The sequence below is a fragment of the Ostrea edulis genome, chromosome 9, assembly GCF_947568905.1.
Source record: "Ostrea edulis chromosome 9, xbOstEdul1.1, whole genome shotgun sequence".
NCBI classification, from domain to species: Eukaryota; Metazoa; Mollusca; class Bivalvia; order Ostreida; family Ostreidae; genus Ostrea; species Ostrea edulis.
The window spans coordinates 59,158,494-59,171,544 of NC_079172.1; the positions used below are offsets into that span (position 1 = coordinate 59,158,494).

The following is a 13,051-nucleotide window of genomic DNA, read 5'->3' on the forward strand; positions in this document are numbered from 1 at the left end:
TATCTTTTTGTTTGAATAATTGTACAGTGAATATCTTGTAAGAAACACTCATACCAAATTTTGCATGTGCATATACCTGTGTTATATAGTGAGGTTTTCCCCGGAAGTCTGGTTGTATAGTGAGGTTTCCCCCGGAAGTCTGGTTATATAGTGAGGTTTCCCCCGGAAGTCTGGTTATATAGTGAGGCTTCCCCCGGAAGTCTGGTTATATAGTGAGGGTTTCCCCGGAAGTCTGGTTATATAGTGAGGTTTCCCCCGGAAGTCTGGTTATATAGTGAGGTTTCCCCCGGAAGTCTGGTTATATAGTGAGGTTTCCCCCGGAAGTCTGGTTATATAGTGAGTTTCCCCCGGAAGTCTGGTTATATAGTGAGGTTTCCCCCGGAAGTCTGGCTATATAGTGAAGTTTCCCCTGGAAGTCTGGCTATATAGTGAGGTTTCCCCCGGAAGTCTGGCTATATAGTGAGTTTCCCCCGGAAGTCTGGTTATATAGTGAGGTTTCCCCAGGAAGTCTGGTTATATAGTGAGGTTTCCCCCGGAAGTCTGGCTATATAGTGAGTTTCCCCGGGAAGTCTGGTTATATAGTTAGGTTTCCCCCGGAAGTCTGGCTATATAGTGAGGTTTCCCCCGGAAGTCTGGCTATATAGTGAGGTTATCCCCGGAAGTCTGGCTATATAGTGAGGTTTCCCCCGGAAGTCTGGTTATATAGTGAGGTTTCCCCTGGAAGTCTGGCTATGTAGGAAGCCTTCTTCCGGGGACGTTTCCCTACGTGGAAACAGCAAATCTATCAAGAATATTTTAAAGTGGTTCATTTCTGTGAATAAACAGCAAAAAGAAGACCGACCAGCCTATCACCGTTGATAGTAGACCTGCTCCAGTGCTTTTAAAGGTATCATTGTATAGAAAATGAACTTTACAAGGCAAAGAACCAGCTGGCATAGTAGTGTAGACCTTACTCCATTTCGTAAAATAGTATTTAAAAAGCTTTTCACTATTTCAAGACTTTTCTTTTCTTTTCATTTTCTTAAAAGTTATGACTTTTACTTACTACAGCTATCTAGAGCTTGGTGTCATTGAAGTTAATTTAATCCCGAACCAATCTGATTAAAACCAGATCCTGAGATCCGCTCACTTAGATCGCTACACTAGGGACCGAGACCGAAGACCGGGACCGAGACCGGGTTTTAGTCAGTACCGACTTCTCCTCCTTACTTTAGTATCTGGAATAGTCCTTTTCGCTATAAGTTACACGTATCTATCGAAATACAAGCACGGTTTCATTTATGCACTTTACCAAAACATAAAGTCAGGAAACTAGGTACCTTTAAAAAACGATCTTACAGCAGTCGATAGCATGATTTCTCGGCCAGTGCACGAGGTTGTGTTAACAAGTAATATTTTCATAGTCCGAAGGAAATCAGCAATTTGAAGAAATTCATTTTATTACAACATCATTGCGTTATATATATTTTACTTTACTGACTGAATTTAAACTCATTAACCATATTTGTACTTCTTCAATTTTTCTTTCGCTAAAGCCTACTGCACCGATTGAAAACATAAGCGGAGAAAATATTGATATTAATTACACCGTTATCTCACACCCAATATAAACAAGATGTTCATGGACCGGGACAAGTGTAGCCGCCTAGCGGGAAACAGGGGAGCGCAACTCACTTCTATCTCCCATCAATGTGATATGAAATTAAGCTATGTTGAAGCTTATCAAAAAGGTTAGAAATACCTCTATTTCATATGCACCAATACAAACGCTACTTGATGCTACACTAACGATGATGAACTATGTTGATGAACAGAAACCAACTGTTGTCTTTATTTGCATTCAATGAGTATCATATGTCCGAATATTAGTATAGAATAAGCATGTAATAATCATAAACATGTAGAGACTTACAGTGTCTGTAGATTTGACAGACCCTCAAAAGCACCATTTTCTATCGTTGTTAATTGGTTATTATCCAGAAATCTGAAAAAGAAAACAAATATGACGTGACACTACTGTGACATCACACAGAGTTCTACAGTACGTCTGCAAATAGTCAAGTACTACAGAGATAATTAAACGCTCACTGAAATCAAGCACTTTATTAGATTTGTACTTCAGTGTTTCAAGTCGAAGATGATTAAGACTTCTAAAGATCTTAGGGTAAAATACCCAAGATAAACAAGAAAGTACCGTATTTGATTTGGAATGTATTGGGTGTATCAAGTATTATACAACCTTTTATAAGATATTTTACACACCCACAACTGTATCATTTCTTTTATTAGGACCTCAAGATTCAAACATCATTCAGTAACGATATCAAAACATAAATAAGGTACTATCCTAATGTAATATCAGATAAAAAAAAACCCACCTCAATAACATCCCAACAATAACTTAATCTACGTGGGAATTTCAAAGTTAACACAATATGTTTAGATGTCGAGTGTGCAAATCTCAGAATCAGTTAAATCGGACCTCATTGGAGAAAACGTTTTCCTGAAATGTTCTACTTCCTCATTGTTTTCTGTTCACTCACCATTCGGTCAGCGCGCGTTCACCGTTCATAGTTTTGTGTTCACCGTTCACCGCTCGCGATTGATGTTCACAAAGTGTTCATCGTGTGTTCACCCTGCGCTCAAAGTGGGTTCAGCGTTCAGTGTTTTGTCTCTGTATAGTCATTAATAACTCCAAAGTGAAAGCATCGTTTGTTATAACGAGGACAAAACGTAGAGAGTAACGCCTGTGTAAAAGTAGAAGGAAGCTTACATCAGAATATTCATAGATCAAATATGTAATTTGATGGCTAAAACTCTTAAATGAATTCATATCTAGCTCTGACGAACGATTTCATTGCAGTAGTGTTGACAATTATGTCCACAAAGAAGAAATAAACCTACAATTGTATCATGTAAGTCTGCACTTATATGAACTAAAATAATTCTCGATCGAACAATAATTGGGAATATATATATCCTCACCGTCATGAAAACAACTAGTCCCTTTGAACTTAAATTTCACCCTGAAACATTATTTTGAACAGAGAGAAAATAGACCTAGCTTTCTGAGTGTGAATATCTACCTTTACTTATGTTTCGTAAGAGTAGTACAATCCATGTTATCGTGTTACAGAACATGATTTTTTGTTTGATTAAAATGTGCAGGTAATGTCCAACTTTGAAAAGTATCGCAAATGATTTTTACCTGTATTTGTAATTCAAGGAAGTTAGCTCCTGAGCTTTTGAGCACAACTGCACAGGATGCTACAACCAAGTATTCACTTATCCCATTGGTGCAAACATATCACACATCTATCACTGAACCCTATCCAGTTGAAAAAAATTTGTATCAATTCAAATTTTGAAAGGGTTATGCAGGGTGTATATTTTGTGGCGGAAGGACTGATTAACCAAAAAGTTCTAAATCTGCGTGATATTCCAGTTTCTGTTTCATCCAATATATCTTCCGATTTTCATCTCCTATACGTGTATTTCAGTTTTATAATCTATGATACAAGTAGTTGAGACTTGGTACTAGTTCAAATGTTGTAATTCATTAAATTTGGTTGATATATTTCTTTCAAACAGAATACTGATTGTTTAAGAAGTCTACATTAATTTACTCGAAATTTTGTATAAATATGCAGTATTTTCGCCATTAATTAAAAAAATTGATCTCTAACCTCCACTTTGCGTAGTTCCATTTTAAATTGTATGACCAGACTTTGAAAATTATGTAAAATTTAAAAAATTGACATTACTCCTTATATGTCCTTTTAGCTCTCAATTTTGATATCATGAAGTTTTCCGTATATCAAGTGCAAAAAGGCCATTATTGATTTACGTTACTAGTATTGTTTTTTTTTTATCTGTACTGTTAAAAGACATAATTATGTATCTATTTTATTGTGTGTCCAGGGGTCCGTGTTTGTCCAAGTATCTATTTTGTATTGCTTATAGAAGTTCTGAGATTGATCACTGTTCGTTATCTTCGCCTTTCATGTAATGACAATCTGACTAAAGTACAGACCTATAGGTCTGTACTTTAGTCAGATTGATGTAATGATTGATTTGTGTTGCTTATGTTGTGTTGACACCAACAGGCAAATCAAGTTTAATTGAATAAATTTTAAGTGCAAAAGGGTCATGTTTAGAACACTGTAGCTAAATAACAAGCGTTGCAACCCCAGTATTTCTATTTAATTTCCTAATTCTACTTCAATGTATAAATCAAAAATACACTTTCCAAAAATTGACATTACTCCAAAGCTCAGGTGCGAACCTCTTTAAGCATTGTGAATAAACATATTCATAGCTTTCGTCGAATTAGACACTTGTAGTATTTGTCTCAAAAATACAAATTTATTGTTTTCCTTTACGCTTTCTTTTTCATATTGACCTCACAATTAATGAATCCTTTAAACATTCTACACGCAGTACAGTACAATAGATATTTTAATCTGTATCAAGGATAGATAAATATTGTATATCTAATTACAGTCTATGTTACACGAATGTCTCATGTCTCTGTACTTGTGATATAATTCACGACACAAAATCTAATTGTCTTATTGCACATCCGAGATCGCCATGTTGTTACAGCTAATACAACTGAGGTAACTTACCCAAATGCCTGACAGGAGGGGTCAACAAAGTGGCATGAAGAAGTGTGAAATCTTGGAATAATGTGCTAAAAGGTTGGTCTGTCATTATACAGTCAAATGGCTCTAAAAGATCCATAAATCCAGAATGTAAGGTATATTTTTGTCACTGGTCCTTCCGCCCCAGCATTCTTTTTCAATTTATGGTCACCATTATTACATCCACTGACACAGTGTCTCCCGGGCATATTTGTGAAAGAATTTACTTCTAAATGTGTTGATAAAAATTGCAAACTTGCACGCACACAAAACCAAACAATAAAAAAAATGAAAGGAATGGAAAAAGTAAGAACTGTCAAAAATTATGCATTTCTTACCATCAAGAGATCTAACATTATATTTTGCAAGCAAATGATAAGAATCAGTGATGACCATCTGAAATTCTTACCTTAATTAAAGTACTTCTAATCAGGACTATTGCTCTCTGATAAAAAACGGATCCTGCATTCCATTTTTTTTATCAGAGAACTTTACTGTACAGTATACAGAGTGGTGTCAAAATGAGTTTTAGTTTCCCTATATACTCATTATTTTATTGAAATCCAACTTTTTTCAAAAACTGTTCTTGATGTCACTTTTGGTCTAATATTGAATTGAGGGAATTTTTTTTATTGACTTGCAGAATTCCTTACACTTTCTTGTCATAATATTGAAATAATTTTCAGACCAGCTATAATAAGAAATGACATTTTAAACGCAAGTATAAAATTTCAGAAATCGTCACTACTATATATCTTCACAGCCGAAAAATGTCATGCTAAATCAATATAAATTCATTTCTGAAATGGCAAGATGAAAAATTACATGTCCATTAAGTGCAAGAAATTCTGCATCCATTTGTAAATTTCCTCAAAATTGAACCAAGTGACACCAGATTAAATTTTGGAAAAAAAGTTGGATATCAATTAAATATACAATGGAAAAAATAAAAACAAATACTCACTTTTGTCACCACTCCAAAGTATATAACACATACTGTACTCCTTGTTGGTATACCTCCCCCCCCCTCTCCACAGAAAAAAACTCTAGAGAACAACAATGCTGAAATATGGTTACCAATTTAATTAAAGATACACAGTGTCCTACTTAGGATATATATATATATATATATATATATATATATATATATATATATATACATTCACGGTGAAACACGGTGTAATAAGCAATGAGATATAACGACAATGTTGGTGTGGGTGGCACACAATTAAGAAAGATATAAAAATGATATTGAATGTACCTTAATCAAATTCTGTTCCGATTGCTAGCCGCATACTTAGACCTTACAAATACTGATCGTTTAAACTTTTGTTGATTAAAAATTGACGTGTTTTTACAGACAAGTGTCTTTTTTAGTTGACTCGATGTTTACTACAGAGCGAGGGCCCGGATGTACAATCTATTCCGATTGACCTTTGACATGACATAACCTCGGAGCGTGCATTAGGACTATTCTTTCATACTGTTTACAAGTCTCTTCCCACCGTTGATACGGGGTACGTACACCGTCTGTTTTTTGTTACATCTATCTTGACCCTTTTTGGGTGTTTACATGACGTATCCCAAACGACCAAGCTCGTATTTTGAAGCCATTCATGTACAACTGTAAATTCTGGATGCCACGAAAGTGTTAAGTACTAGACTGTTCTTTTTCACATATATTGGATATAATAACAACCACCACCCATTTTTTAAAAATTACCCAAAACAATAAAAATCAGGTGTAATTACCAATTTTGAGTATGCTGATTTCAAATCTGGATTCCTTTTACTCCAATTTCTTATAGAAAATGAGGTATAGTGTCTTAAACACCCCTACCGTCAGGTTGCCTAAAACGGAAAATGTTTCATTTCGCATCAAAAAGTGACCCAACTTTATTTCTTGAAACACCATTACCCAAAACAATAAAAAGCAGGTGTAATTACCAATTTTGAGTATGCTGAATCCAATTCTGAATTCCTTTTACTCCACTTCCTTACAGAAAATGAGGTATAGTGTCTTAAACACCCCTACCGTCAGGTTGTCAAAAATTGAAAATGTTCCATTTCACATTAAAAAGTGACCTGAAAGTTATTTCTTGAAATAAGGCATACAACAGAAAAGGAAAACAATTAATACTGAATTGTTCCATGAACATTCTTAGTTGTTTTGGAATATATCCCACCTCTGGACTTCACAGATACAGGAAAGGAAGAGGAATACGGAGTGGATCAAAGATCTTAAATTTAATCAGATTGGGCCATAGCCTAATGAACTGATGAACAGGAACAAAAGTAAAATTAATAGGAAAACTGATTTATTTAACATCAGCAAGTCTTTTCCGAGAACTTCTGGTAGAGCTGTCGGGGGTGGGGGGGGGGTGGGGGGGGGGCTGAGTTGCATCATTATCAGAATTTACCGAAACAGTGGACTCTCTGGCCAGTCTGGGGGCTGAGCTAGTTGCATCAGAACTGACAGAAGCAGAACTCTGACCAGTCGGGGGGCTGAGTGGTATCAGAATTATTTATTTATTTTTATTTTTTTAAAAATTCAGAAATTGAAAAACTGCATGATCAGATTTTTTTGTAACACTAATAATTAATGTCCCTTTATTGCGATGACTCTTCAAGTACAAACCATGATATTAAAAAAAAAATGAAATGATAGATAAATAAATAAATAAAATATTTGTAAGTTACTTTATTCATCTGTAAGTAAGTCACTAATTAAGTGTAACTGGTGGCAGTGCAACTTGCAAGTGAAAATTGCATCATCTGTAGCTTATGACCCCTTTTGTCTTGCCTTGTAATTAATATTGTTGAAAATTTGGCAAATAGCATTTTTAACCCCCCAGTCCATACCCCACTTTTCTTTAAACGTTAAAAATCCAGCTAATTCAGTGAGGAAGAACCTCTAGACTATATCAAATTAAATACCGCACTGCTATCAGTCACAGATTGACACTGGTAGGGGTATGGGGACCTGGTCTGTGAGTGTGATGGAAAACATTCTGATGAAAATAAAGATTCACTCATCATTCAGAAATGTATAAACATTGTATTATTGTATACCACCGGTACGTTGTGAGTACGTTAATAATGGGAGTTATCTTTCCTTGGATATCTAAATCAATCAAATACTATATGAACACGGGCAATTATCGTCCATGTTTGACCTCAGTATAATTTATTTATGCATAAAATGTATTAATATGTCACTCTTTGTTGCGTATTTCACCGTTAAGTAAATGTTTACATATACTCGCTCTGCTTAATCGCTTCAATCTCAAAGGGATTTTCTGGAATGTGTCTAATCACGTGAGATACGCTAAATATAGCTATTTTAGATCCGAACGATCAACTTCGCATCATTCGTAGGCTCTAGGTTTATCCATACTAGCCCGTAAAATATAGGGTGGAACCTCGTCCCACTTTTCCTGTAGAAATAAAAATAGAACATGACGCGCCACCTAGCGAGCGTGGTTGTTGCTAGATATAATCATGCATACGAAAAAATTCAATAACATGTGAAAGTCTAAACGTATCATTTCTCAAGATCTCAAGATATTCTTGATTTATCACGGAAACATAAAAAAGTTTTAAATATTATAGAATATGTCACCAATCATTTCTTTACTTTCACATGTGCTCATGTATCTGTATGTGACATTTAGTTTCTGCTGCGTGTATTGATGTTAAATTTACTAGCCTCTCATGATCAATATACAAATGATATTTGCACTATGCTTTGTTTAGACTGAATGAATAATTGAAACTGTGTAGCATCCCGATTCCGGTTTATTTTGTTATGGAGTCAACAATCGAGGAGTTTTTCAAAGCTTGCACAAACAGCCGGAGAATTACAAGAAATGGATTCAATGCAGATAGTCTTGAGCAAGTCGTTGACATTCTTTTTCTTCTAAAATAATACGATAGCACAAAAAATATTCATAATCAAGCCGCATTTTTCATTAAAAATGAAAAGCATTAAAGTGTAGAGGTAGTTTTAATTCTTTAAGATAGGAAACAATACTGACAGGTAGTTTTAATTCATTAAAATAGGAAACAATACTGACAGGTAGTTTTAATTCTTTAAGATAGGAAACAATACTGACAGGTAGTTTTAATTCATTAAGATAGGAAACAATACTAACTGACAAGGTTAAACTGTAAGTATGTATGTTAGAATACGTCAACAGGGAATGACTAGGAGCCACATCTCAACATTTCACACTGTCAGTATGGATAATCGTCGTTACAGATGCTAAACAACTTCCTGAATTATCCAGTTATTATTTTTCTTATTATTGATTACTGTTTGATCAATCGTATGCTTAATATATTTTTTATCTTTTTGTTTGAATAAGTGTACAGTGAATATCTTGTAAGAAACACTCATACCAAATTTTGCATGTGCATATACCTGTGTTATATAGTGAGATTTCCCCCGGAAGTCTGGTTATATAGTGAGGTCTCCCCCGGAAGTCTGGTTATATAATGAGGTTTCCCCCGGAAGTCTGGTTATGTAGTGAGGTTTCCCCCGGAAGTCTGGCTATATAGTGAGTTTCCCCCGGAAGTCTGGCTATATAGTGAGGTTTTCCCCGGAAGTCTGGCTATATAGTGAGGTTTCCCCCGGAAGTCTGGCTATATAGTGAGGTTTCCCCCGGAAGTCTCGCTATATAGTGAGGTTTCCCCCGGAAGTCTGGTTATATAGTGAGGTTTCCCCCGGAAGTCTGGCTGTATAGTGAGGTTTCCCCCGGAAGTCTGGCTATATAGTGAGGTTTCCCCCGGAAGTCTGGCTATATAGTGAGGTTTCCCCCGGAAGTCTGGCTATATAGTGAGGTTTCCCTGGAAGTCTGTCTATGTAGGAAGCCTTCTTCCGGGGACGTTTCCCTATATAGACAGACTTCCACGGGTCATTATATAGCCAGTCTTCCCCCTTTATTGTGAGGCTTTTCCCCCTTACTTTAGTATCTGGAATAGTCCTTTTCGCTATAATTTACACGTATCAGCACGGTTTCATTTATGCTCTTTACCAAAACATAAAGTCCGGAAATTAGGTACCTTTAAAAAAAACCGATTTTATAGCAGTCGATAGCATGGCTTCTCGGCCAGTGCACGAGGTTGTGTTAAGAACTAATATTCTCATATCTAACTTGTCAGTGACTCTTTTGATATCCGAAGGAAATCAGCAATTTGAAGAAATTAATTTTATTACAACATCAGTGCGTTATATATATTATACTTTACTGACTGAAACTAAACTCATTAACCATATTTGTACTTCTTCAATTTTTCTTTCGCAAAGCCTACTGCACCGATTGATTATATAAGCGGAGAAAATATTGATATTAATTACACCGTTATCTCACACCCAATATAAACAAGATGTTCATGGACCGGGACAAGTGTAGCCGCCTAGCGGGAAACAGGGGAGCGCAACTCACTTCTATCTCCCATCAATGTGATATGAAATTAAGCTATGTTGAAGCTTATTAAAAAGGTTAGAAATACCTCTATTTCATATGCAGCAATACAAACGCTACTTGATTCTACACTAATGATGATGAACTATGTTGATGAACAGAAACCAACTGTTGTCTTTATTTGCATTCAATGAGTATCATATGTCCGAATATTAGTATAGCATAAGCATGTAATAATCATAAACATGTGGAGACTTACAGTGTCTGTAGATTTGACAGACCCTCAAAAGCACCATTTTCTATCGTTGTTAATTGGTTATAACCCAGATTTCTGAAAAAGAAAACAAATATGACGTGACACTACTGTGACATCACACAAAGTTCTACAGTACGTCTACAAATAGTCAAGTACTACAAAGAGATAATTAAACGCTCACTGAAATCAAGCACTTTATTAGATTTGTACTTCAGTATTTCAAGTCGAAGATGATTAAGATTTCTAAAGATCTTAGGGTAAAATACCCAAGATAAACAAGAAAGTACCGTATTTGATTTGGAATGTATTGGGTGTATCAAATATTATACAACCTTTTATAAGATATTTTACACACCCACAACTGTATCATTTCTTTTATTAGGACCTCAGGATTCAAACATCATTCAGTAACGACATCAAAACATAAATAAGGTACTATCCTAATGTATTATCAGATAAAAAACCACCTCAATAACATCCCAAAAATGACTTCATCTACGTGGGAATTTCAAAGTTAACACAATATGTTTAGATGTCGAGTGTGCAAATCTCAGAATCAGCTACATAGGACCTCATTGGAGAAAATGTTTTCCTGAAACGTTCTACTTTCTCATTTTTTCCCGTTCACTCACCATTCGGTCAGCGCGCGTTCACCGTTCATAGTTTTGTGTTCACCGTTCACCAACAGCTCGCGTTTGATGTTCACAAAGTGTTCAACGTGTGTTCACCCTGCGCTCAAGGTGGGTTCAGCGTTCAATCTTTTGTCTCTGTATAGTCATTAATAACTTCAAAGTGAAAGCATCGTTTGTTATAACGAGGACAAAACGTAGAGGGTAACGCCTGTGTAAAAGTAGAAGGAAGCTTACATCAGAATATTCATAGATCAAATATATAATTTGATGGCTAAAACTCTTAAATGAATTCATATCTAGCTCTGACGAACGATTTCATTGCAGTAGTGTTGACAATTATGTCCACAAAGAAGAAATAAACCTACAATTGTTTCATGTAAGTCTGCACTTATATGAACTAAAATAATTCTCGATCGAACAATAATTGGGAATATATATATCCTCACCGTCATGAAAACAACTAGTCCCTTTGAACTTAAATTTCACCCTGAAACATTATTTTGAACAGAGAGAAAATAGACCTAGCTTTCTGAGTTTGAATATCGACCTTTACTTATGTTTCGTGAGAATAGTACAATCCATGTTATCGTGTTACAGAACATGATTTTTTGTTTGATTAAAATGTGCAGGTAATGTCCAACTTTGAAAAGTATCGCAAATGATTTTTACCCCTGTATTTGTAATTCAAGGAAGTTAGCTCCTGAGCTTTTGAGCACAACTGCACAGGATGCTACAACCAAGTATTCACTGATCCCATTGGTGCAAACATATCACACATCTATCACTGAACCCTATCCAGTTGAAAAAAATTTGTATCAATTCAAATTTTGAAAGGGTTATGCAGGGTGTATATTTTGTGGCGGAAGGACTGATTAACCAAAAAGTTCTAAATCTGCGTGATATTCCAGTTTCTGTTTCATCCAATATATCTTCCGATTTTCATCTCCTATACGTGTATTTCAGTTTTATAATCTATGATACAAGTAGTTGAGACTTGGTACTAGTTCAAATGTTGTAATTCATTAAATTTGGTTGATATATTTCTTTCAAACAGAATACTGATTGTTTAAGAAGTCTACATTAATTTACTCGAAATTTTGTATAAATATGCAGTATTTTCGCCATTAATTAAAAAAATTGATCTCTAACCTCCACTTTGTGTAGATCCATTTTAAATTGTATGACCAGACTTTGAAAATTATGTAAAATTTTAGAAATTGACATTACTCCTTATATGTCCTTTTAGCTCTCAATTTTGATATCATGAAGTTTTCCGTATATCAAGTGCAAAAAGGCCATTATTGATTTATGTTATTAGTATTGTTTTTTTTTTTATCTGTACTGTTAAAAGACATAATTATGTATTTATTTTATTGTGTGTTCAGGGGTCCGTGTTTGTCCAAGTATCTATTTTGTATTGCTTATAGAAGTTCTGAGATTGATCACTGTTCGTTATCTTCGCCTTTCATGTAATGATTGATTTGTGTTGCTTATGTTGTGTTGACACCAACAGGCAAATCAAGTTTAATTCAATAAATTGTAAGTGCAAAAGGGTCATGTTTAGAACACTGTAGCTAAATAACAAGCGTTGCAACCCCAGTATTTCTATTTAATTTCCTAATTCTACTTCAATGTATAAATCAAAAATACACTTTCCAAAAATTGACATTACTCCAAAGCTCAGGTGCGAACCTCTTTAAGCATTGTGAATAAACATATTCATAGCTTTCGTCGAATTAGACACTTGTAGTATTTGTCTCAAAAATACAAATTTATTGTTTTCCTTTACGCTTTCTTTTTCATATTGACCTCACAATTAATGAATCCTTTAAACATTCTACACGCAGTACAGTACAATAGATATTTTAATCTGTATCAAGGATAGATAAATATTGTATATCTAATTACAGTCTATGGTTACACGAATGTCTCATGTCTCTGTACTTGTGATATAATTCACGACACAAAATCTAATTGTCCTATTGCACATCCGAGATCGCCATGTTGTTACAGCTAATACAACTGAGGTAACTTACCCAAGTGCCTGACAGGAGGGGTCAACAAAGTGGCATGAAGAAGTGTGAAATCTTGGAA

At 35.1% G+C, this 13,051-nt stretch overlaps 1 protein-coding gene across 5 annotated transcripts in view; it reads right to left on the reverse strand.

Moving 5' to 3' along the window:
• The window catches only part of LOC125660038 (slit homolog 2 protein-like), a 66,279-nt gene that overhangs the window by 13,020 nt on the left and 40,208 nt on the right, over positions 1-13,051 (reverse strand). For 4 of the 5 annotated variants that reach the window (XM_056149720.1, XM_056149717.1, XM_056149716.1 and 1 more), the window contains 2 exons: positions 10,329-10,400; positions 1,913-1,984 (listed from right to left, as the gene is read on the reverse strand). In XM_056149720.1, coding sequence (XP_056005695.1) covers positions 1,913-1,984; positions 10,329-10,400 — 144 coding nt within the window. The remainder of the gene's footprint in view (positions 1-1,912; positions 1,985-10,328; positions 10,401-13,051) is intronic. The other variant, XM_056149719.1, reaches the window with a different exon arrangement.